The 27,311-nt window shown below is 48.5% G+C and overlaps 1 protein-coding gene across 6 annotated transcripts in view; it reads right to left on the bottom strand.

The window, feature by feature from the left end:
* Window positions 1–27,311, bottom strand: part of ZNF827 (zinc finger protein 827) — a 175,199-nt gene that overhangs the window by 56,031 nt on the left and 91,857 nt on the right. For all 6 annotated transcript variants that reach the window (XM_084757517.1, XM_084757521.1, XM_084757518.1 and 3 more), the window contains exons 7-8: window positions 25,853–25,910; window positions 7,251–7,354 (exon numbers count right to left, since the gene is read on the bottom strand). In XM_084757517.1, coding sequence (XP_084613643.1) covers window positions 7,251–7,354; window positions 25,853–25,910 — 162 coding nt within the window. The remainder of the gene's footprint in view (window positions 1–7,250; window positions 7,355–25,852; window positions 25,911–27,311) is intronic.

Raw genomic sequence — 27,311 nt, forward strand, 5'->3', positions numbered from 1 at the left:
GGAAGGGCTGAACCCAGCACATATGACCTGGCTCCCCTTTATATGATTGACAGGTGGGGCACAGATCAAGGAATGGGTCCAGAAATGCACTGAGGATAGGCAATCAATCCACAGCTCTCTCTTCCTGGTCTGTGGTTCTGTGTACATCTATGTGTAGTGTAGCGTGTAGATGCCTGCTTGTGTGTGCCATGTGTGTGCAGGTGTGTACAGGCATACGTGTGCACATGCATGTGGGAGGCAGAATTTGGCATCTTGTTTGTTTGTTTGTTTTGAGATGGTGGTGGCAGTGAATCCAAAGCTCACTGACCGGTTAGGCTGGCAGGCCAGCGAGCTCTGGGGATCTGCTGCCCAGACATGTGCCACCGTACCCAGCTTTTATGTGGGTGCTGAGGACCTGAACTCAAGTCCATGCACGCGTGCAGGCACATGAGTGCCAACCATTTCCAAAAAGCCAGCAGACAACTTCTAAACCAATCTTTTCACCAACATCCAGTTCTGACTGTCACACCAAGTCCAGGAGGAAACTGAATTTCCTCACTGCTGGCTCAGAAAAGTGTCTCTTTTGGAGGTGCGTTAACGCTCTTTCCGCTTTCTCTTCTTACTGATTTATTATAAATAACAACAAAACATTTCCTACAGTGAGAGAGAATGGGGGAGGAATTTACCAGTGTTGTACATCATCTAATTCCACGCTGCATCTGAAATAACAAACAGAAGCACGGCACCTCCAAACAGAACAGTCCGCAGAGACCACATTTCCCTTCACACCCACTGTGCTTGTGTTTCTGGGTTTTGGCTTGATACGGAGCAAAGCCTGCTGTGATTCCAAAACCATAACGATTCAGAACTGAAGTGCCACATTATTTCTAAACAGTACCGAGGCTTTTTCTGAATGGCCCTTGCCCACAGAAAGATGGCGAGGGAACAAACAGAGCCGGGTACGACTGTAACGGGTCCTCCCTGAAAAGAAGTCTTCTCAGTCCCCTTCCGCTAGTGTACAGCTTGTACTAGTGAGGACAATGTACACCGAGTTATACATGCCTGTGACTTTTGCCTGTGCCCCTCTGAACAGACACCACCAGAAGCCCTTCCAACCAGGGTACATCCACACATGGCTTTAGGCGGGGGCCGTGTCCCCAGACTGCTCTGGCAGAAAGTGACTATGATTTTTAATCTCACGATCATTAAGGATTCCTAGTATTAACCTCTGCCGAAGATGCTCACAGCAGGTGAGAATGTCGGGTCTGGTTCTCAGGAAAGTCAGACTAGAAAACTGGCACCAACCAAGGCCAAGGCACTGGGAGGCCCCGTGCGTATTCTGTGTCTGAGAGATGGTGGCAGCTGTGAGCTGCAGATACCATCTGCTGAAGGCAAACTGTGCTATTCTCGATTTCTTCACAGTTCCTAGTTCCTACCAGTCTCGCCCTACTCTGCCACCCCAACTCACTGCCCCAAATGCAGTCACACACACGGCACTGACCACGGGCCCTGCTGGCATAGCTCTCCATTGACCTAACATCGGGCCCTATCTGCTAAGGGTCTACCTCCTCCCAGCACCATGAAGCTGAGAACCAAGCCTTCTACAGGCTGTTAGGGTGTTGCATATCCAACTACAGCAGTTTACAGGGACGTACCAAAGTCCACTGTTGAACTATTGCTGTGTTTGCTGCAGGTGCCAGGGATATGGTTGATTGTCACTTGCCACAGTGAGCCTCACTCACCAACTGGGAATCTAAGAAAATCCAAAGGGCTGACATTTATCTTGCATTTGCTGTGGAAATAAGTTTGCTAAGGAAATAAAGAGTAGAAATAATATTTTAATGGTGGCATTTAAATGACACAGAAAGAGGTTTCTAAGAACCCTGAAGCTTTTACTGATACTCTGACAAGCTGCTTTGTACCTGTCCATTAAAATGACAGATCACCCCTGCCTCCTCATCAGCCATCCTCACCCCTGCCTCCTCATCAGCCATCCTCACCCCTGCCTCCTCATCAGCCATCCTCACCCCTGCCTCCCCATCAGCCATCCTCACCCCTGCCTCCTCATCAGCCATCCTCACCCCTGCCTCCCCATCAGCCATCCTCACCCCTGCCTCCTCATCAGCCATCCTCACTCCTGCCTCCCCATCAGCCATCCTCACCCCTGCCTCCCCATCAGCCATCCTCACCCCTGCCTCCCCATCAGCCATCCTCACCCCTGCCTCCTCATCAGCCATCCTCACCCCTGCCTCCCCATCAGCCATCCTCACCCCTGCCTCCCCATCAGCCATCCTCACCCCTGCCTCCCCATCAGCCATCCTCACCCCTGCCTCCCCATCAGCCATCGTCACCCCTGCCTCCTCATCAGCCATCCTCACCCCTGCCTCCTCATCAGCCATCCTCACCCCTGCCTCCCCATCAGCCATCGTCACCCCTGCCTCCCCATCAGCCATCCTCACCCCTGCCTCCTCATCAGCCATCGTCACCCCTGCCTCCCCATCAGTCATCCTCACCCCTGCCTCCCCATCAGCCATCCTCACCCCTGCCTCCCCATCAGTCATCCTCACCCCTGCCTCCCCATCAGCCATCCTCACCCCTGCCTCCCCATCAGCCATCCTCACCCCTGCCTCCCCATCAGCCATCCTCACCCCTGCCTCCCCATCAGTCATCCTCACCCCTGCCTCCCCATCAGCCATCGTCACCCCTGCCTCCTCATCAGCCATCCTCACCCCTGCCTCCTCATCAGCCATCCTCACCCCTGCCTCCTCATCAGCCATCCTCACCCCTGCCTCCCCATCAGTCATCCTCACCCCTGCCTCCTCATCAGCCATCCTCACCCCTGCCTCCTCATCAGCCATCCTCACCCCTGCCTCCTCATCAGCCATCCTCACCCCTGCCTCCTCATCAGCCATCCTCACCCCTGCCTCCCCATCAGCCATCCTCACCCCTGCCTCCCCATCAGCCATCGTCACCCCTGCCTCCCCATCAGCCATCCTCACCCCTGCCTCCCCATCAGCTATCCTCACCCCTGCCTCCCCATCAGCCATCCTCACCCCTGCCTCCCCATCAGCCATCCTCACCCCTGCCTCCCCATCAGCCATCGTCACCCCTGCCTCCCCATCAGCCATCGTCACCCCTGCCTCCCCATCAGCCATCGTCACCCCTGCCTCCCCATCAGCCATCCCCACCCCTGCCTCCCCATCAGCCATCGTCACCCCTGCCTCCTCATCAGCCATCCCCACCTCTGCCTCCCCATCAGCCATCCTCACCCCTGCCTCCTCATCAGCCATCCTCACCCCTGCCTCCCCATCAGCCATCGTCACCCCTGCCTCCCCATCAGCCATCCTCACCCCTGCCTCCCCATCAGCCATCCTCACCCCTGCCTCCTCATTAGTCATCCTCACCCCTGCCTCCTCATCAGCCCCCCACCCCATCCTGGCCTCCTCATTAATTGTCTCCCTCCCTGCCTCCCCATCAGCCATGCCCTTCTGGGCCTCTCTGTTTCTGCACAGCTACCTACAGTCGCCATACCACTCTGCCGACTAAAAAGCTGACCACCTTTCAAGATCAGCCACCTTTCTGGCCCCCCTCCCTTGTCTCTATCCAGGCTCTAACTCGTAAGGCCATCCTAGGATGACAAGACCCCTGTCCAGCTTCTTTTTTAAGTCCCATATTCCCCAGTGATTCAGCAACCTGCTGCTAGAATGTCTTCCAGGGCTTTCTAGAGGCATCCATGCCTCATTCTAGAACTGTTAAAAACCTCGACTGGAGCTTCAATCTCTCTGTTCCTAGCACTGGATTTAGTGAGCCTGGGAGTGACCAGAGAATATCTATCCAACAGCCTCGGGTCCAGACGTATCTCTGCTTTCAGGATGGTGGGGCAGTGCCCACCGCTGCTTATAGTAGTGCCCAACAGCAGCGAGAGAGCAAGACTTGACGACCATCTAGCTATTTCAGGACAAAGCACCTGGACTACCTCCTCCTCACATACGAATACAGTCTAAGTCTAACAGGAGACAACTGAAAAACAGTTCATTCTGAGGGATGGAGGGATGGCTCAGCGGTTAAGAGCACTGGCTGCTCTTCCAGAAGTCCTGGGTTCAATTCCCAGCACCCACATGGCAGCTCACAACTATTGTGCCTCCAGTTCCAGGGGACCTGGCACCCGAATACAGACATCCATGCAGGCAAAACACCAATGCATATAAAATTGAAAAAAAGTTAAATCACTTAAAAAATAGTTCATTCAAAACCACTGGTTGGTGGCTACGATTGTTGTTTCCCATTTTCAACTTGACTGGACCAAGAACCGCCTTCAGAGGCAGCGAGATGACTCACTGAGAAAAGGCACCTGCTGTCAAGCTCGCCGGCCTGAGTTTGATCCCTGCAACCTGCACGGTGGAAACAGAGAACCGCCTCCTGCAAGTCGCCTCTTGACCCCTGCATGTATGCTGGTGTGCCCGTGACCTCCTGGGCGTTAGTATAGACTTGGGTGTGTCTATCAGGCTGTTTCACAAAGCATTTGCTGAGGAGGTGACACGGCCTCTCACAGGCTGGGAGCTGAGGTAAAGGGGGAAGTGGGCATTACAGACCAAGCAACTCCTAGCTCCGGGCCTTCTGCTCCACAGCAGCTGTACTCTCTGAACCACGAGCCAAAGCAACCCCTCCTGGATGCTGCTTCTTGTCAGGCATTTGGTCACATTTCCGGTGAGGCTTCTGTGCTTTCAGAGCTGTGTGAAGGGCGCAGGGAGCTGGCGCAAGACTACAGTGGCCATTTACATAGCACAGACTTGAAGAACCAGCATTTAAGTTCAGTGTCGCCACACTGCAAACTTTGGCTCATGCAAATTGGTCCTCTCTGGTTGGTGGGTCACTGTCTTCAGGTGAGGAGAACTTTAAGATCACGTCTATGGCATTTTTAAATCTTTTCATTTTACCTCTATTTCCAGAGAATTTCCCCCTTCTGCACATGGAAGCCAAGTCTGCTCCCTTTCCTCATTTACTCAGGCAAAACACAAACGCGCGAGAATCATTTGGTCTCTCGCTGCCAACAGAGCGCTCTCTGTTCAGCAGCCACTTGTCTGTTGCTTATGAGGGCTGCAGGTTAAAAATCCCCAGTGATGGTCACCCATCTCTGCCCAAAATAAGGGCGAACTTTAAAGTGTGAGTTTACCTAACACGTGATGCAGTTCTACTGCCACAGAGAGCACCCCTCCCCCACACGCTGCACAGCTAAACATCGCTGGTTTGGCTCCTCCAAACCCCGCCACCAGCAAAGGCCCTTTAAGCACAGCTGGGCCAGATGTGCTGCCAGCAGAGCAGGGTTTATATATCCATCCTGGGATCCTGGCAGAATGGGCCACAGCACTGCGACAGGCAATTCCTAGGCAGTTATTTTGACATCAGAAAGTCACAATCCATCAACTTAACAGCAGGGCAATAATTTGGGGGACCAGGGTGACAGCTCTTCATTATAACACCATAGGAAGCAAACAGTAGCTTCATCACGAGGCCCTGCCTGAGAAGAAAAACAGGAAACTAAGCAGAAGTTTCTTCCTTCTCTGGAACCCAACGTTATCTCATGTCTTCTTGAATTGCCATGTTTCTTCTAGGGGCCGAGTGGGAATGCCTCGCCTCCAGAGCCAAAGAAAACGCTGCTGGCTACACTCCAGTGGCAGTGTGAGGACAAGAGACGGCTCCGCCACAGCTAGATTGAAGAGGGACGGACTGGACTTTCCTCTCTCTGTGTGGCACACCCTGGCGTGCTCATGGCAGTACTTCAGAAGGAGCCACTCAACTTCCCTCAACCTTGTAAGCTACTCAGCTTCCAACATTCTGTGAGACAGGATACCTGGGGGTGTGGAGGGTTCTTGGATTTGATCCTGGGAAGGGATACAGGGCCAATAGCCATGTTTGAAGCCTTTCCTGTACACATGTGCGCGCACACACACACATACACACACACACACACACACACACACACGTCCTGAGGGATCTCTGTGCCATGCTAAAAAGACAAGACATTTCTCTTTTACTCTAGAAAAGAGAAATGGAGGAAGTTGTGTGTTGGTGGCTGAGATTGCAAAGAGGGTCAGGTGGATGGATGTCGCAGGTGCTGTGGCTAAAAGAGAGATGGAATTCAGGAGGCGAGGTCTCCTGGCTAGGCTGCGTCACTTCTATACACGTGGTGGTGTTTGTGGAGGCCACAGGCTGTAGTAAGTAGTTCTCACCCCAACCTCCCCCATCTCTCAACGCCTGCCTTAAATGTTGACAACGTATGAGACAAGTCATTTTCAGGTTATACCTTCCGTGTGTGTGTGTGTGTGTGTGTGTGTGTGTGTGTGTGTGTGTGTGTGTGTATGTGTGTGTGCATGTGGTTAAGGCAGAGTTCAACACTGACTGTCTTTTTTTTTTTTTTTTGCCATGCAAATTTGAGACTTCGAGTTTATTAACTTTAGGTAACAATAATTTAAAAGGTACAGTGGGGTCTCATGTTACAGAAATATGTAAAATATACAATAAAGAAAACTGATCAGGGGTCAAACAGCTGATATACAATAGCAGTTAACAAGGAGCCTAGAGATCAATGAATTGCTCCCGGCAACACACTTGCTTTTGTTTTGGTTAATACAGTCCCATTTATGTATCCCCAACTGGCCTTACACTCACCAGGTGAATACTGGTTTCATTGCCTTCCCTAAACCCCAAAACAGATAAATGCGCATAAGAGCAGATTAGTTTGAACTAGCTGTTAGCCGTATCTATTGACTGTCTTATTCAGCCGCCCTCTACCCTACTTTTTGACTCGAGGGCCTTGATGAACCGGAAGCTTGGAGGATTTAGGTAGGGTGGCTGCCCAGCAAGCTGTGGGAATATTTTTTCATGCCTTTGCAGCCCTGGAACTTGTGAGCACCGTGCTCAGTGTATGTATGAGCTGGGCTCGAACTCAGGCCTTCATGATGGTGCATCAGGCACTTTACTGAATAGAACCATTTCCCTCCCCTTAGAGTTCCCCATTTTAAAGACAAAGAAATTCACCATGTGGACAAAATATCAGCAGGGAAAGAACGAGCAGATCTTAGAGACAGAGCCTGCATTTTGTTCTAGCAAACTTTTGTGGCACTTCCAACGGCATTTCTCCCTCTTTTCTAAAAGCCGCCTTTACAGGAACAGCTGCAACGCCTAAGGCACCAGCATCTGAGAACACACATTTCAGAGAAGCCGTTCTTAAGCACCCAGCGGTGGAAGCAAAGTCAACGACGAGTCCTTACCTGGAGCTGATACTCGTCCGTGCAGCACAGATTCGCCGGGCAGCAGGTCTTTTGAGTTGGAGGTCAGTGGTGATTGTCTGAAGGTGTCTTCTGAAAAGAAAGGGCTGTGGGTAGAGGACGAGGAGTGAGGGTTAGTAATTACAGTTATGTAAGACACCCAGAGCATCTGGCTCCAAATACACACACACACACACACTCACACACACACACACACACACACTCACACACACACACTCACACACACACTCACACACACACACTCACACACACACTCACACACACACACTCACACACACACAAACACACACACTCACACACACACTCACACACACACACTCACACACACTCACACACACACACTCACACACACACACTCACACACACACACTCACACACACTCACACACACACACTCACACACACTCACACACACACTCACACACACACTCACACACACACACACTCACACACACACACCACTCTATAGAGCAGTATTTTTCAATCATATTTAAGCAATATAAATAGGACTGTGCTTGTAACTGAGGAAGAGAGAACAGGGTTGTCTCAGACAAGCATTACAAGGACATTGCTTTTCTTCTCAGGGTCCACATATGAGACACCACCTTTAAAAAAGTGTGTGTGTGTGTGTGTGTGTGTGTGTGTGTGTGTGTGTGTGTATGTGTGTGTCACACACATGTGGAAGCCAGAAGAGCATGACAGATGCAGTGGAGCTGAGGTTACAGGTGGCTTGAGCCATGGGTGTGGGCTACTAAACTCGGGTCCTCTGCAAGAGCAAGCATTTGTAACCTCTGAGCCTCTCTTGAGCCCCTAAAACGTTGCCTTTGAAACACAGTGAGACTCTAGCCCAGGCCAGCTCGGTGGCTGGAACTGTTTTCTCTTGCTCACGTGCTTTCTGGGCACGAATAAAGATAACTGCAGGCTCAGAATCAGAGAGAACCTCTCTGTGCTTTCTCCAGCGGAAGAGACAGGACCTGCCTGCTAGTTCCATATTTAAGCAATATAAGTATGCTTAGAGACCAGCAGCACACGTAGGAGGCACACAAGACCGGGGCCTGGGGCCACTGAACTGCAGGCAACAACTGGCTGGGCCCTCAGAAAGCGCAGCTCAAGCTGGAACTGGGCTAGTTCTGTAAGAGGCACAGCTGGGAAGCCATGCCGCTGAGGACCCAGGCTGCAGCATCACAGAAAAGGACGGTATCAACCTGGACAGCACAGAGCCCTCTTGTGACCCAGCTGGAAGCGCAACTAGGCTTTAAAACTCCCAAGATTCTCCTCTACAGCACTGCCATAGTAAGGACTCAGGTTCTGACCCAGTGACCACATCCACTGTCTAAATCTCTCAAAAAAACAAAAAACAAACAAACAACCCCCCCCAAAACAGAACAACAACAACAACAAAAGCCCTAAGTCCTGTGATCACACAGGGGTTACACAGCATCCAGGTCCGTCCTGGGAAATGGAAAGCCCTACTGTGTGCATCACAAGAAATTCAACCAGATGTACTGAGTACCAAGGAGGTGGCGAGGCCATGGGCAGGAACCTGCTCTCCACATGGGAGGAGCAGGGAGCTGCTGTCACCCTGGGGTTGGAGGGACGAAGAAGACAGACATGGAGGCAACAGTACAACCCCTGGGTTGAGGTGACATGATGCAAGTTGGAGGGCAGGTAAACCTGAAGCTGTAGCAGAAGCCTGTGCTCACAAAATTGACCCTTTCCCTAGCCCCTCCCCCTGCCTCCCAGCAGAGCCTGGGATTGGCCAGGACAGAGACCAGATCTCAGGGCCTGAGAAACACATGGTGCTGCCTTTCTAAGCTGGGCCCTGGACTACAGCTACAACGATTAAATAAACATTAAGAGACAGTATGAAGATAAAAGTTCTGAATGTAAATAAATCTCTATCATATCTCATCTCTATCAACTTAAAACATCTATCTAGGCCTAAAAACTAGGTCTCCATTTCTTGCCTAGAGTCATCACCCAGAAGCTGTGAGGACTTAACAGAAGGGTCCAAGGACTGTGTTTTGCATAGTTCCACTGCACACAGCAAGTGCTCTACAAATGGGAACTGTAGTTTGGTTATTTTTTTTTTTTTAATGTGTGGCCTGAATGAGAATAAATTAACCAAGTTTTCCATGCAAGTTAACAAAAAGGGAAGTTCCTTTGCATAGACGCCATTACAAGGAAGGAAGAAGCATTCTCATGTGGGAATCTTAGTTAACCATAGGGATTAGGCTAATGTTGGCTTAATGTTCCTGTGGACTGTGCACAGTTCACCCTTGTGCATTCAGATGCTGACTTCTCTACCCCACTGTCTGGTTTCAATCCAGACACTGCATTGTGATGTTTATTCTAAGTATCTCCTGTCTCATTTGTGTAGTCTTGTCACCATTTGTTCTCTGTATTGCCAATAAAAACCAACTAGCCAATGCTGAGCAATAATAGAGAATAGGGTGGGACATCCTGTTTGAGTGAGGGGGAGGAGAAAGAGAAGGAAGGAGAGGATGGGGCTATGAAGAGAAGATCAGGAAACATCAAGAGAAATGAACCACACCTAGGAGATGATTTAAAAGCAAGTATAGAGTGGGAAACCTGAATGGGAGGAAGCTGTGCCAGCACGGAGGTTTAGGATGGAGTAATTAGTGCGCAGCATTGTGCTCCAGGCTAGCTAAGTAGATCCTAGTCTCTCTGTGTGGTTATTTGGGTATAAAGCTGGTTAAGGAGTAACTGCTGATTTCATTAAAACAATAATTTAATATTAAATACTAATATTCATTCAATAGGCTAATGTCCAGCCATTTGAATGACAAAGACTGCTAAGGAGCAAAGAACATTTAAGGGACTCCTGGTCAGACACGGGGCATGAGGACTCTTTTTTTTTTCTTCCATTTTTTTCTTTTTTTCCTTTATTAATTTTAGCACATACATTTATATTATTACACATAAATAAAATAAACTACATACAGCAGGAAGAACCTTGAGACAATCAGGAGTTAAATAAATGTTACATTCATAGTGATTTGGCTATTTGTATTTGTCATACTTGTAGAAAACATCTTTCCTATCTTGTTGGGTCTAAATTTCTGAATGAAAATCATGAGGGCTTTTAATGCCAAGGCTGGGCTGCAGTTCCGTGGTAGAGTGCTTGTTGAGCATGCATGGGACTCTGGGCTCCAGCACTATCAACACACACACACACACACACACACACACTGCCTGGGGAAAGGTGAGTAGAAGGTAAAAGTCTGCAGTAGGCCACCATGTTTCCATGGCTGTCTGTAGAAACTGCCTTGATTTTATTTACTTATTTTGAGACAGGGTCTCCGGGCTGGCCTTGAACTTTGAACTTGCTTCATGGCCAAGGATGATACTGAATTCTTGGTCATCCTGCCTCCACCTCCCAGGTGTGGAGATAGCAGGCATATGGCACGACACCTGGCTGAGCCACCTTGAAATTTGAGGGCTCATGAGAGGCTAGTAGAGACTTCATTCTGGGAAACCCCAAATCCCAAGAGCAGCCCTCGAATGTGTGTTTAGAAATATCCACACCACTGAGAACTGTGCCTTGCTCTCGTTTTATAGTAACTATCATAGCTCTGGCCAGAGACCCCCCTCAGTTACAGCAACTACTCAGAGAGCCTATGATGAGTGGCCTGGGCACATGAGTCACACCATGGCTGTGGGAGATGAACCTGTCAGGAGAACTGGAGGAGAGGCCTGGGCTAACCTACCAGCCATGAAGAACTAACTAGGAAGAGGGGCAGGTTGCTGAGGCAATGCAGGAGAATGGCACTGTATGACAGGGCAGAGGGCTTGGTCAGAGATGCTCCAGATGACCTTAAGGAGGGTGACGTCACTGGTTCCAAGAAAGCCACATGGAGATGAGTGGGACCCCAGTGCTGGGAGTATGGCTCTGCCCTAACAACAGATGCACTTCCAGGGTCTTAGTAAGTGAGGCAGGCCAAGACTTGGGTCTCAATCACTGGTGTTAGGGGATGGTATTTTGATGCTGATTACTGCTTGCTGTCTCTGTGACCCACCTTTTAACCAATAAAAGGCCATCACCTGGGCAGGGCAGATGAGATAGGTGTGGCTAAGGCTCTCAGGAGAGAGAGGAGGGGGGGGATCCTGGGAAGAAGAAGAGAGACTGCAGGAGAGGGGAGAAGAAGGAGGTTGCGCCATCATGGGTTAGGTGGAAGAAAAACACGTGGCCGGCGTGGATCAAAGATTCAGCCCAGATGAAGAACATTAGCAAGTATTTGGGATTATGGATGGGAAGGAGCTTGATAGAAATTATTAAGAGCACATGGCATGGGGTTGGGGCAGGTATTCCATGCCATGGGAAGTAGTTTAGAGGATTGATATCTGCCTTGCCCCAGGTTAACTAAGGCTATTTTAAAATATATCAGGTGTCTGTGTCTTCATTGATTGCTAGCCGGGCATACTGAAGTAATAATAATTCTAGGCCAGATAATGAACAATTATTAGGCCCCATTGATAATTAAAACAACACACTGGTGGTAGCAGACAGCCAGGAGGGGCCTGAGAAGACCAAGCAGGTGGTCACCACCATTGTACACACAGGAAGTGGTGACATTGGCGGGCTGTGCAGACGGAAGAAGGCTTTACAAAGAAGAGCAGGTGAGCCAATATGGCTGTATACAACAGCCCCAAGATTCCTAGGCATGGGCAAGAGGCCACTGCGCTCCACCCAGGAGAGAGCCTCTTAGCTTTTGCAGCTATATCGAGGAGCATATACTGCATTTTGCCAGTTTCTTCCACAGTGCAGAGCCCTGCGAGTGAATGAGTGCAACCCCACTGCTGTGGAGAAGCTCAGAGGAAACTGAGTCAAAAAGAAAGTGATCATGGGTCAGAGCTACCCTCCAAATAAATTTTCTCCCTTCATGGCAGCTTTATCCTGCATAGAAAGAAACATTTCTTCGGAGGAAACAGAATATGAAGCATGTGATGCCAAACACCAAAAATGCACCCGAAAGAGCATCTACGTGTTATGAGGTCAGAAGAACAATGCAGAAACATCTAGAAGTCAAGGCAGTAAGGGTCTTATCCACGAAGAGAAGCTAGGTCAACAGAACACTAGCCCCAGGCTAGACCATTCCCGTTCTCTGCACTGCTGACGAGAGGTGAGGGACCACTGTGCGTTAACAGATATGAGCCTACAGGGTGGGTTGGCATCCATATTGGCTTCTTAAGCAACCTCTGTCAAACCGTCCCTGTACCTCGAGCTTCATCGCTGAGAATGCAGTCCACAACTGCCATCTTTCTGGTGGTGCTATGAGGGCTGGTGAGGTACACGGACAGCGAACGGTTCTGAGTATCTAGTACATGCCCACGCGGTCCCCAGCGAGGACTCAGGTGGGGATGGCCGCCATTGCTGCATCCAGACCACAGAAGTGACGGCGCTGTCCCTGGGGAGCTAAGTTTGAATCCAAGCTGCCCTCATTATCCGCCTCCTAACTAACCTCCCCGGGTCTCCAAACCCCTAAGGCATCTGGAACGACAGGAATGTGTGTAAGGAAGGAACAGCAGGAGTGGTAGAGAGAGCCCATCATCAGAGGGTGAGCCAATCGAGGCTACAAGTGTGGCTTTTTTTTTTTTTGGTGAAGCAATTGCCAAGCGTACACTAAGCCTTGAGTCCGGTCCTAAGCAGCAGCTGGGCAGGCGTGGTAGATCACCTGGCCTGCTCGGCACAGGGGATGCGGAGGCAGGGGCACTAGAAGGAGTTCAAGATCAGCCTGGGCAATAGGAGATCCTGCCCCCCCCCGCCCCGACTCTCAAAAAGCTAAGTTTAAGGAAGTAAAAATGAACATGCAAACAAAAAAATCTAGGGGAAGAAATACAAGCAAGCAAGCAAGATTGCAGCTTTGGCTGTGTTGATGGGAAGGTGGTAGGTGGGTGGAAGACGGCTCATTATTCAGCAGCATCACTATGCACCTGCTGTGCTCTTCTTGACCTTGAACGCAGACAGGCTACCTGCTCCATCCGTCTTAACAGTGCAGAAACAGTGATCACCAACGTGTGAGAGTGTGTGAACTTCCAGGAGACCCGTCCCGCCACCTTTCTGTTTTGTTACTTAGGAAAGACATCTCCCCAACTTTTATCATCTCGTGTTTCTTTTCGGGATAAAAGTGAAACAGTTTTGATGTGTTTGATCACTTCCCCCTGCTGCCCCCCCCCCCCAAGCAAATCTTCCTGAGATAGGAAGTGGCAGTCCTGCCATCCAGAGTGGCCAATGCCAGCCCTCAGATAGCACAGGCTACGGGGTCAACAGCACAGGGCTGCAAAGAGAAAGATTTACAATAAATAATAAAGCAGTCCATAAAAGATTATGGCTCTAAACAGTGATACATTTTGCTAAGTGCTGGGCTGTGGCACAAGTATCTCCACCTTTAACATCTGGGGGCCAGCGGGGAGCTCGTCCTCATGCAGAACAGAAAGCTCTCGTGGGCACACAGCCTCACTCCCTGATCCCAGCATCACAGGCAGTCCCACTCTGAATGCAATGGCAAAGCGAGGGAAGGAAGGAAGGGAAGGAAGCTGAACGCAGACCAGAAGAGAAGGTGCAAGGACTCGGGGAGGTGACTCGGCCAGTCAAGTGTTTGCTCAGGCAATCACGATAATCTCAGGTCAGACTCCTAGTCACTGTGCACAGAGCCTGCGCGGTGGCAGGCACCTGTAATCTCAGCATGGGGAGGCAGAGGCAGGTGGAGTTGCCCTGAAGCTTGCTGGCCAGTGAGCCTTGCCAAACTAGGGAGCTCCACACATAAGCTAAAGTATGTGCACATATGTCTACCAGTGCGCGCGCGCGCACACACACACACACACACACACACACACAGTAAGTCTTTTATAAAAGAGCACAAAATAAAGAGACTACTGTTGCTCCTCCTAAGAGACGAAAACAACCTCACAGCTCTGAATCAGGAAGGTCAGAGAACAGAAGACTGAGGAGAGAGGAGCACTCTGTAACGAGTTCTTCTTGAGGACTCAGACCTGCGGAGCACAGTCCTGCCTATGTTGGGAAGCTGTACACTGCTGGGTGCAGAGCCCTTTGGGAGCCAGTGACTGTTCTTCAGCTCCAGGCCGTCTCACCGAAGAGCTTCCTCTCCTCTTGTGAGCATGCCTTCCTCATGTCCATCGAGCCCCATGACATCACATACTTTTTTATCTATGTATTTTCTATCATCTATCTGCCTGTCTATCTTTCCCCCTTGTATTAATATACCGTTCTCACTATTATCTATCTGTCCATCCTTCCACTGCCTTAGGTATTAATACATCATGCTTACTCTATTTTCCTTCCTTACCAGGGCTGCACATGCTAGGGAAGTGCCATGCTCACTCACTCCATCCACCCATCCATGTGCTCATCCATTCACCCACCCATCTCTCCACATACTCATCCATCCATCCATCCATCCATCCACCCATCCACCTACTCACTCATCCATTCACCCATACATACATACATCTACCAACCTACCTATCCATCCATCCATCCATCCCCTTATGTACTGATAAACCATGCTCGCTCACTCTCCCACCCCCTTCTTCATTGTACCGTGGACCTATCCCAGGGCCTCCCTCGTACATGCTAGGTACCGCTCTACCACTGAGCTACACACACTTTCAGGCCAACATTATCATTTTAGAAAACTGAGACATCAAACATTTACTTAAAAGCACGGATTTGATATTTTAAAAATCTCTGCTCTCCAAATCCCTTAGATGTTGATACACACCCTCGAAGTTACACCCACCCTGTACTGGCATTCTGAAGGGATCAGGAAGCTGTAGTCGAGAAAACAATCTCATGTTTCCAAAAGCCACAAGAGACAGGTGACAGACCAAAGTTATCCCAGGGACGTATGCTAACCTGGTTCAAAGACTTTGTGACCACTTGGAATGTGGCTATGATGCAAGGCAAGTGGATCCAGGTAGCTCCCCTATGGAATCTCCATGTCTAGGAAAAAAAACTGGAAGAAATAAGAACAGTCTGGAAATGTCTAAATGAAAGCTACGGCTTGCTAGAATAGCAGACTACAGGCTTTGCTCAAGAGCAAGACGGTTTTTCTTCTGAAAGCTTCTGAACTATATCAGATCTGGAGGATGAGGTTATGTAGAGAAGGATGAGGGAAAGTTCTGGATTCCTGATGATGCTCCTCATCCACCCATCCAATTTAAGGGCAAGGGAAGCATCCTTTGATGGGGAACAGCTGCGTGAGATTATGCTTAAATGTCAGTAACAAAACCACTGACGCACCTGTTTGCTTTTCCATTAAAACGAAGAGGATTAAGTAATGCCGGAGGCCGAGTGTTCCTGGAATGCCTGGGATGGGCTGTGAGGCAGAGTGTCTTTGTACAGAGAGAGGTACTTTGGGAGCAGAACCCGAATCTAAATAGGAAATCCTTGTGTCCCAGATGTCCTATATGGGAAGGCAATCACATAGTAATCTTGGTGCACCCGTGTTCTGATGGCGACCCAGCACACGGAGACAGACGTGGATGCTCTGTGCGTGGTGCTATGCTGGTGCACGCAACTCTTGAGCTTTGAAACGGTCCAGATTTCAGATTTCTGAGTTCTGACTGTCTAACTTGTATTTAATTTTCAACTTAACACCATTTCTCAAGACATGGTCTTATAGATACCAGGCTGCCTGGAATTGCTGTGCAATTGAGGATGGCCATGACCTTTGGATCCCTCTGCCTCAAGCTGAGGAGTACAGGGACTGCAGGCAAGCAGGGCCACACCCAGCTGCGATGCTGGTGCAGGGATCTGGGGTTTCGTGGCTGGTAGTCAAGCCCTCTCCCAAGCGGGCTGGGCACATGGCGTCCTCAGCTTCATTCACACGATCACTCTAACCTTCTTCTTTCTTGGAAGCGCTGAGTTCGTCATCCTTGACTATCACATTCTCGGAGTAACTTATTTGTTAACAGTTTAGAATAAGAGATAATTAGTGGGGCTGGAGAGTTGGCTCAGTGGTTAAGAGCACTGCCTGCTCTTCCAAAGGACCCAGGTTCAATTCCCAGCACCCACATGGCAGCTCACAACTGTCTGTAATGCCAAGATCTGACACCCTCACACCAATGCACATAAGTTAAAATTAAATAAAATATTTTTAAAAAGAGAGATAATTAGCGTGTATGAGCACATGTGTCTGCATATACATATCATGCGTATGTTTGTTTTGTAAGTGATGGAACATGAAAATAATAACTTTAAATGAAAGAGATCACTGGTGTAGTGGAACTGAGGAACCCCATCCTTCTCTTCTCAGGACCTCAGAAAGGAGGACCCCTCCTCCTGAGAGATCTCACCTATGTTCCCTAATAAAAGAACCATGGATGGCAGCCAAAAGCCATTACAGAGAAGCGCATCCAAGACTGGGTGCTGTGAGTTCCCACCCTGACTCCTGGAGAGTGAACATTTTTATTCAGACTTAAAAGATACCTAATAACGAGCGAGTTCCTAGGCCCTCAGGACAGCTCTGGGAGTCCCGCCCTCTACCATGTTATATACATTTTCAAAGAGAGACTTTAGAGCAAAATTGGAGTTAATCTCTACATTGGCAAAGGCCAGCTCTAAAAGCTGAGGCTGTTACTGCAGTTTGGGGGTCTCGTAAGCAGGTCCGTGGCTGTGGCTGTGGCTGACAGGAGCCATGAGCACACTGTTCTCCCAATTCCTACACAGACACCTGTACATACACACACACACACACACACACACACACACACACACACACACACACAGAGGAGCTTCTGTGTTTGGGGGGTGAGAAGGAAGCTGTGAGTATTTCCTTCTGTTTTAGAGACATCGGTGGCCTCTAGCTGGGGCGGGTCATCAGACGATAGAAACGTCTCAACAGTGAAGAGCTAATGATGTTGCTCCTTTTATAAGGTGTGAAATAGCATGGTGGGAGGAGTAGCCTCATTTTTAAAAACGGATATACCCACACAAAATCAGGCAGTGGAGCTAGCGAGCTGGCTCAGTGGGGAAAGGCATTTGACCCCTAGCCTAAGGATCTGAGTTTGATTCTTGGACCTCACATGGTATAAGGTGAAAGTAGTCCTTTGACCTCCACGTGCATGCACATTCACACACACACACACACACACACACACACACACACACACACACACACACACACACCCCACACACACATTAATCAATCAATCAATTTAAGTTTTAAATGAAAAGTACAAGGCTTTCCAGGTCTCAAATAATCTTGGCCTGCCTTGGTCTCTCCATCTTGTTCATCAGTTCCTCGTCGAATCCTAGCTTGAACCCTTGCAAGTCAGTCTGCCAATTTACAGCAAAGGCCTGACCGATGGTAATGCCTTTTTGTCTCTGTGCACACATGTGAGCGTGTGAGGCCAGGAGTTGGCTTCCCATGTCACCGTCCACTGCTCTCCACCATATTAATTATTATTTTGGGGGGGCACACTATCTCTCTGAACCTACACTTACAGTTGCAGGGGGCCGGCAAGCCCCGGTGATCCACTTGGCTCCCCACTAGAGTTGCATAAGTACACTGCTTTTAGGAGGGTGTTGGGGCCTCAAGCTTAAGGTCCTCAGGCTGGCACGACAGGCAAGTCTCCCACTGAGCCACCTCCCCAGCCCAGTGAGGAGTCACTTTAACTCAGCACTTTTTGTAACTTTAGTTACATTAGTAACAAGGTGAAAGGGAGGGCTTGGGATAGCCAATAACAGGGGCTGCTTAAGTAAGTTATGACAGGCGGACAAATCGTCAAAGAAAACTCCTAAGTTACACTAACTCAAAAATACTGGATAACACAGTGTGGGTGAGCTACATTATAAAGCTGTATATATGGCAGGATCCTGTTTTTATAAGATACTATGCATACATAAAAATAAATTCTGCAAAGACACTCGTCGCCAGCTTAGAAGTGGGCTCCCTGGGTGGAAGGGTTATCACTAACAATGATTATGTAAGTGTATATTCTGTGGACTCCGACAGTCAGTTACCATGAAAACTTCTCACAAGAACTCTGCCTTTTGGCTGTTTAGATCATTTACTTTTTGAAAGACTTGGCCTTAAAAGCATCAGTAGGAGGGACAGTTGTAAACAACAACAACAACAACAACAATAACCCCAAACACAGCCAGAAACAGAAACAACTTGGCAACACTAAAACCTTCAGCACAGGTTTCCTAAGTCTAGACACTACGCAAGGGAAGGAGGCTGCGGGAGAAAAATGTGATAGGAGAAAAGCAAGGCTAACACACACACACACACACACACACACACACACACACACACACACACACACAGTAGTTCCTACTTTCTTTGACTGTCCAGTGGCATCTATTTCTGGTCTTCCTAGAGGTGGGCCAATACACAGAACCTAATCCCAAGGTTCAGGGACCAGGTTCCGGTGGCTGGGCTCCAGCACTCGTCCACAAAAAGCCAAGAAACTTCTCAGGGAAAGGAGCACAATGCAGGCTTTGTCAGGGCCACTGAAGCGAAAAGGCCAGATCAGGGCAACCCGAGCCACGGCAGACCAAGGAAGGGAACCCAGCACACCCGGATGCATGAAATGTCAACTCCCAGACGACAAGGTCTCCAGGGAGAATGTGACTTCACACAGAAACTGGGACAAGGGGGGCTCTGTCCTCCCTGCAATGGTGCAAGGTCATGTCCATGCTGTGGACCATAGCCATGCAACATGGATGCCCCTGTGGTTGGCTGTCACTTGAGAGCTGTCCCACTGTGAAAGGTCACCTTCTGCCTATTGGTTGGATGTCTAGTAACCCCAGACCAGAGGAGGGGCTGTGGCCAGCACCCGAACTGCCCCGCCTTTTGGTGCTGTCGTGTCTGGCTACCTCCTCAGTGAGACTTCAGCACTGACCTTCATGCCAGACACTGTGGGTTAGACAGAGGCAAAGCCAGTTAGCAGGAAGAACACACCAACTGGAGCACGGAAATGACGAGACCAGAGACCTCTTCAGACCCTAAAAGGAACTCCCAGCCCGCCCCTTCAGAGCCACACCCCCACAATGCAAAGTACTCCAAGAGGTTCACGCGTCTATGATAAACTACTTTCAAGAATCATTTCAATTGCTTTGAAAAATGAAAATTTAAAGATAAGCCGAAGAAATATTCCCAATGACAAGACTTCTTAGCCGCCGTAAGTGCCAAGGCAGCTGCGCACAGGGTCTCAGGCTGTACACTGCACATAAGCATCGTGTTTAGAAGGGGAAAAGTAACATCAGAGACACCGAAACTCTAAACATTTCTTGGAACAGTATGCTGAAAGATGACAGAGTATACAGAAAGAGTATCTTAAACATTTGTAGAGATAACCATATGGCTCCTAAACAACTTCACTAAAAAACAGAAATAAATTAGATTGTCCCAATTAGTTGGGTCTCCATGAAATTAACAGTGAAGTAACATTAAAGGCTTTGGTGTCCTCTGTGCATTTAATTTTAAAGTCACAAAATATGAACAGTAAACAGAATATAAAGAGAGAGACTAAAAAGTCACCAATTTCATTCGCTGTTTCCTGTTTCTTTTCTTAATTGCTTCTGTCTCATTCAGTGTTCCCAAGTAATTTTTCACTTTTAAAGTAATAACACCATTATTCTCTTAGGTTCTCCAAAGAAATGAGAAGGGAAAATTGCATGAGCGGAGGTGGCACATGGCGCTCTTTACCAATCTGTGCAATTTCTATTACTGAATCATAAATATTTAAGGGCACGCATCTAAGCCATCATGCAGGAAAATTCTACATTGGACACTATCAAGTGAGTGTGTCTTTTTAGTAAACAATGTTTTCTGCCATTATCTAAATCATAGAAAAATAGCCTGCATTTCAGATTTGGAAAATAGGGCAAATTAAATGTTGGTCTACATGGCACAATACGAGTCTGTCTTTCTCTGATTTTTCCACTTTTTGTCCAGTAATGGGAAAGAGGATGATTCAGACAGACAGACAGACAGACATGGAGTAAGGCAGGTGCTTGCAGCCTCGCCTTCTAGCCTGCAGTCCTACCTTCCCTCTATGGACACTGGATTATTAATGGGGGGGGGAGGGAATAAAGGATAAGAGGGGGTTCTTGGCAGCCACTGTTCAGAGTTCACAGTGTTACTCAACACTAAGCGCATCCAGTGCACCTGCCGGGAGCTGTGTGATGTGTACCCTGTGGTTCCATTTCCTACTTCCACCCTACGCAGCATCTGGCGGGGCGATGAGCCATGGCGGAGGAAGTCAGTTCTTTGTATTAGTAGACTTTGGAATCTGGCTATGGTATCATGCCTCATGTGTTTTCATCTACCAAATGAGGTAGATGAGGGCTGGTTATCTGCTCCCTGTAGAAACTAGGCCTGTGCTGGGAAAGGGAAAAAACATTTAATTAGGGTGTTATTGAACTCATTCATGATCTGTCCTTCTGTCTTCCTGAGTCTGGCAAGGACTCTCTCCTCAGTTTGTCTGTCAGGAAGATGGCATTAGGCGCACCCAGGACACGCTCTCCAGGAGACGCATAGGCCTCTTTACACTTGAGTTTTCTAGACTCTCAAGGTTAAACTTGTGGAAGGATGGCGGCTTTAGCATTTACAGGCTGCATTTGGTGCAGGTGCCCTTCCAAGGGCAGAGAGACAAGGTCAAGGCAGAGCCACATGACCCAATCTTTCCAGCCACTAAGTAAATTGATTTTTCTGCCTGCCTATCTGGTACACTTTGGTGAGTTACACTTTACTTCTGGGAAGACAATTCTAATTTATAGAATACAGATGGCTATTCTAAATCCTTAGGATTGAAAAAATAAAACCAAGGGGCGTTATCAAACCAGTTCTCACTGGGGACATGGCTTACTGGTAGAGTGCTGATCGAGCTTGCCTGACACCACAGGCTCCAATGGCAGCACCACAACAAAATACAATGACACAGGAGCTATCAAATTAGGTCTTCAAATGATGTCTGCACTCAGGGAGGCAGAGGCAGGTGCATCTCTGCAAATTTGAGGTCAGCCTTGTCTGCAAAATGAGTTTAGGACAGCCAAGACTACATAGAGAGACCCTTTATTGTGAAAGAAAGAAAGAAAGAAAGAAAGAAAGAAAGAAAGAAAGAAAGAAAAGAAAAAAATGATGTCTGAAGGTGGAGATAGTTCAGTGGGAAAAGTGTTTGCTGCAGAAGCTCAAGTTCATATTTCTGGTACCCAAGTAAAAGCTGGGAGCAGTAAGCTGAGCTCAAGGAGAAGGCCAGTAGATAAACATGATCTGTACATGCAGGGAGCTCAAGCCAACACCCACGCACGCATGCACGCACGCACGCACATGCGCACGCACACACACACGTACAATACACACATACACGTACAATATACACAGAGTCAAAGTAACCTATGGAGAGAGGTGCGGAAGGGAAGGCAAGAGACGAAGAGACACAGGTCGGGAGCTGATAGTGGTGTAAATGCCCATCGGCACTTCCCTCTACCCCTGCGTGCCATTGGAATTCTCCATCACAGAGGTGATGGGGACAGACAAGTGAACTCAGAACCAATGACCCAGAAGCTTGCTAGCGATTAGCCTCAGCCTCTGGCGTCATCTAAGTCTCTTTAAAAGCTGCCAACGAGGATCTCTGTCCCTTGTCGCTTCCTGCTCTCCACATCTGATGCTTTATAGCAGAGCTGCGGATGAGGGGCGGCTCTGCAGATGGAGGGATGGGGCGAGAGTGCAGGGCCCGCAGCCCAGCGGATGGGGCGAGAGTGCAGGGCCCGCAGCCCAGCGGATGGGGCGAGAGTGTAGGGCCCGCAGCCCAGCGGCTTCTTGGGCATCAGATGTCAGGCACGGGAACTGGCCCGAGAGAATGGCAAGCCACGGTATGTTTCGTTGGTGACTATGTTTCCCACAGGCTCTGGGGATGCAGTGAACACAGAAATCAACAGTGACAAACACGTGTGGGGGAGCTTTGGCTCTGTGTAGGACAGACAGCAGCTTTCTTCAATACTGTGTCTTTTTGCCCACCATGTCCTGTAACTACCCAAAGCGTGGGAGCAGGAGACACCCCAAGTGGAGAAGCATGGGCATCCATCCACATGAAAGAGGCAGGGAAAGACCACAGCTCTGCACTGTGTGAACAGGCCAGCCAGCTGGCCTTCCCTCATCATTAAACAACGTAGTGACTCTTGAGTGACTGCTGGAGTCCACGGCCAGCCACTGTTCTAAACAGCTATCTTCTTCCAGGAAACAAACTCCAGAAATGGGGTAACTGAGCCAAGTGGAGTGCTGTACCGCTGTAATCCAGCACTTGTGGTGGCTGAGGCAGGAGGATTGAAAGTTTCCAGGCAAACTAAGCTACATGGTGACGCCCTGACTCAGAAAAAAAAGCAACTAAACAAATATTCCACTAAGTACATAAAAACACAGAGACATGAAAATGAAGAGTTAATGTGAATCTGTCTGAAGGATACTGCAAATCGTATCCTAAAATACAAACCACACCCTGACCTTGTATGAACAAACCAAGGTCCTTTTTAAGCAATAAATAATTAGAAAGGGGAGTCCAGAGATCTGGCATCTTCTACTATGCCTGGTGGGAGACAATTCCTTGGACCAGCTTGACTCTACTTCAAGCCATGAGGCAGGGGTAAAAGAGAAATCTTTGGATTTGGTTGTGGTGTCTACAAGAATAAATAAAAACACACCCACGATTTTGTGACTATAAGCCAAGGGGTCTGATCCTGGCTTCTGAACACTGTGTCTGGTCGGGGCTCCTGTGAAGCAGCTTTTCCATCGCTTCAGACAGATCTGAGTAGGATTTTTTTTTCCTTATAATAATCTCCCAGCAAGAGAAAAATTTACAATTGGTTCGGGACTTTTTTTTTTTCTGAATGCTTAAAAATAAAAATCTCTTCTAACCTATAATTATGCTTCCGTTCCAGCCAACACAATTTAGACTAGAGGCATATTTCAGCCTTCTTCCCTCCGCCCAGAACATGTGAAAAGCATAAAATAACATGGTCTCACACACCTTTCTGTAATGTAAGTATTTACCATATACTCTTAACGATCTAGACGCCGCCATGGGAATGCTGTGTGTGGGGAGCTGCCAGCTCCTTTCTCCTGCATAATTAGTGACAACTCCTCCCAATGGGAGCCTCCACTTGCAAACATAGCTTTTGGGGTACGAGGAGCTGGCCCCCATACCTGGAGGCAGCCTGGACTCTGTAGAGCACACCACAGTCCAGGGCTGTGTAACCACAGCCCAAACCACAACCTCCATAGACTTCTGCCCTTCACTCCTACCCTTCCTGTCCCTTCTGAAAGCAAGTCCTCATAAGAGCACCTCAAGAGAACCCCCATGCCCCACTCTACTTGAGGGAGCCCAAGCTATCACTTTTAAGAATCCCATAGAAGCAAAGTAAAGTGAGCATGCTACCATGAGTTTGCTGTGCTTGAGTGACTGTGGATCAAACCAGCTCCATTAGAGGACACAGGGTTAGGATGAAGTGGAGATGACAAGCTCACATTGACATCAGTTCAAATCTCCTGCTTGAACACCCAAGGTCATAGACAAAATAGGCTTTCCACCCAGACTCATTTCCCAAGACAACCTGGGGACCATCTTTCCCTAGGATTACGTAGGCCGGGTTGAGGCAAGTTGGCTTGGCATTTGCTTCCCTTTGATACTGAGCAGAAAAGGAAATCTCAGGTTAAAAATCAAGATAGTTCTGTCTATCCCTGGTGGTGCAATGAGGTCAATTCATAGCATGCCTAAAAGAACATCATTCCGGGGCTGGAGAGATAGCTCAAAGGTTAAGAGCGCTGACTGCTCTTCTGAAGGTCCTGAGTTCAATTCCCAGCAACCACATGGTGGCTCACACCCATCTATAATGTGATCTAATGCCCTCTTCTGGCCTGCAGGTGTACATGCAGACAGAGCACTGTATACATAATAATAAATAAATCTTAAAAAAAAACCCATCATTCCTTTAATGTTTGTTTCAAGAATTGAAAGCCCAGGGTCTATGGAAGATACCATAGCTGGCCAAGTACTTGCATTGAGGACCTGAGTTCAATTCTCCATGCTAAAAAAAAAGTCCAGAGGATCCCTGGGGTTCACTTGGCAGCCAGCTTAGCTTACTTGCTGAGTGCAAAGGTCTCACAAAAACCAAGTGGATGAGCACTTGAAGGACTCCAAAGTTGTCCTGCATCCTCCACACACATGCACACATGTAAACTCACACAAAAAAACACACAGACACACAGACACAGACACACACACACACACACACACACACACACACACACACACACACACACACACACACAGATCTATACATCAAAGAATGAAAATTACAAAACCAGTCATCTTATGAGCCAGAAGAACTCCGAGTCTGTTTGCCTGGGAAAGCAATGCTCCTGCCTGATCCGGTTGTCCATCCTATAAACTCACTTCCCCTGGCTCCTTCATACAGCTCCTGTCCTGGACAGATCAAGCAATCTAACGGTGTGGAGTGGTTCCACACGGGGGAAGACCGTGTTTTTCTTAAGCTCCTTTTTTGTAGATTTGCTTGTTGCCTCTTTACCCACCACCCTTTCTAAATGGGGGGATGGTCCCCCAAGCCTCTGTGAGCACCCACCATGACTGTTCCTCCATTCTTCCTGATGGCAGAATGACGGGCAGCCCACACCATTCACCACTCGCCAGCTTCGCCAAACAGGAAATGTTCTTCCCTACAATGTAATTCAGATGCACGCGCCTGCTTTTCTTTTTAAAGACTTGGTCTCACTGTGTTGTCTAAGCTACCTAACCTCCGAGGCTCAAGCCACTCTCCTGCCTCAGCTCCCAAGAGTTGGGACTACAGGATACAGCATGGTACCCAGCTCTTGCGACTTAAAAAAGCTTGATTTTCTACTTGATTGTTTATGGGGAGGGACCATGTCACAGCATGCATGTGGAGGTTGGGGGACGACTTGGAAGAGCCAGTTCTCGCCTGTCATGTGGGTTCCAGGCATGGAACTCAGGCGTCAAGCTTGGAAGCAGGCACCTTTACCCGCCGAGCCCTCCCACTCGCTCTCTTACAACTTTTAAACAGCACTGTCTTCTTGCTTTAAAATCCCTTCACAGTAACAAAGGTGGGATAGCTTTAGTGGTCAGCAGTGAGCTCACAGCCACAGAGCTAGGGTGGCGTGGAACAGCCACCTTGTCGCAGAGCCTCCCTTCTGAACTCTCAGGTTGACAGCCTGAGAGGCGCTTGGTGACAGAACGCATCGCTCACCATCAAAGAGGCCTTCCGTTCAGATCCAAGCACCAAAAAGTAAGAAAACAAAGACAAAGCCTTGCAAAGGTGATAGGAACATCTACTTCACAAAACTAGTGTGAGAAATGAAAAACAATGATGTCTAATACATGTTAAACTTTGTCTCTCTGTTTATCCCAGGGGTCTGTCTTGTTTTCACCAACTGAGAATTCTGGGAGGAAATGCTGAGAAAGCCCCAACTCCTTTCCGTCCATAGTGTTTAGAGAACAGGTCCAGCGCCTGAGTGAACAGGTCTGCTGACCCCACAGGAGTGACAGCGCTGCGCAGGGGCCTACCTGGTGGTCGTCCGGATGGTGTTCTCCTTCGTGTGATTGTGTTCTTTGCTCACTTTTTCTGTAAGGAGACAGAACGAAACATATGTCTCTGGTTAATCTCAGTCCACCTCCATCTTGTAGGCAGAAACATCCGTTTTCTTCTAGACAGCCTCCGCAGAACTATAAACGCTAATCAAACAGTTAAGTGTTGCCTGCTTGTAAGTGTGAGCACATACCAGACGCCCAAGCCGGCACACGGACAGACAGGGGCACACACGGAAAAGTTGTTTCTACCCATCTCTCCTCAGTTGATAATTTCTGTTTTCCTCAATTAAGCCCTCAAACTGTAGTTGTGGTGACTGTCCCCCTGGCTCTGATGTCGGTCTGTGTTAGGCGCCTTCAGAGAATGCCTGGGGAGCTCTTGGTGCTGTCATGGAGTGCTTATTCTAATAAATGTCACCAGGGACAGAACGATGTCATTAGACAAGAGGTAAGCCCTCTCCTCATGCGTCCTGGGGTCTGCATCTGCCAGCTGTCAGAAATTATTTAATTAGCTTTCAAGAACACCAAGTTGAACCATAGTCTCGCTGACCCAGTACAAATGTGAGGACTCTAGCCTGGCCATCACAGCTCTCAACAGCTACTTTGAAACATTTATAGAAAACCTGGCAGATCCTACAACAGTTTCAGATTTTACAACTAGGTAAAGGGAAAAAAAATCTCAAGCCAGGTGTGATGGCACATGCCTTTATTCCCAGCACTTGGGAGGCAGAGGCAGGTGGATTGCTGTGAGTTCGAGGCCAGCCTGGTCTACAAAGCAAGTCCAGGACAGCCAAGGCTACACAGAGAAACCCTGTCTCGAAAAACCAAAAAAAAAAAAAAAAAAAAAAAAAAAAAAAAAAAAAGAAAGAAAGAAAAGAAAAGAAAAAAGGAAAGAAAAAAATCTCATCTTGTCTTGGAGACATTTTTTGCAAAATGCAAGCAAGGTTTATAAGGTTCTCCTACCTGCCTTTGACTGGTTGAAGCATCCATGTAGAGTGTACATCCTGGCCTAGGTGACATGTCTGGGGTCACCTAGGCTGTGACTGTGCCAGGGTGAGACCCTCAGAGCCACATAGGGATGGCTCCAATAGGTTTGGGCTCTTAAATCACTATCAGTGTAGCCTTGCTTTGAGATGTGCCATGTGACAGAACTCCATACAGCTGATTGAGTTACTGGCTTCCATCACTGTAGAGGGTCTTGGTGTCATCTGAGAGCCACACAGATGTGGAGGCGCCATCAGGCCAAGGAGAAGCTGACCTATCAGGGTGGCCCACAGACTTGGGCTTCTTTCCTGCTCCATTTCTAAGGGGTGGGGAACGATTTAATAACTTAAATAACAAGAACCTGATGGGTGTCCGCTTTATCAAACGTTAGTCAGAAATGACTGATGGATGGATTTCATAAAGACTGAGAGAAGGGACTATGTGTGTCTACCAA

Source organism: Acomys minous (assembly GCF_964271855.1).
Source record: "Acomys minous genome assembly, chromosome: 14".
Taxonomy (NCBI): Eukaryota; Metazoa; Chordata; class Mammalia; order Rodentia; family Muridae; genus Acomys; species Acomys minous.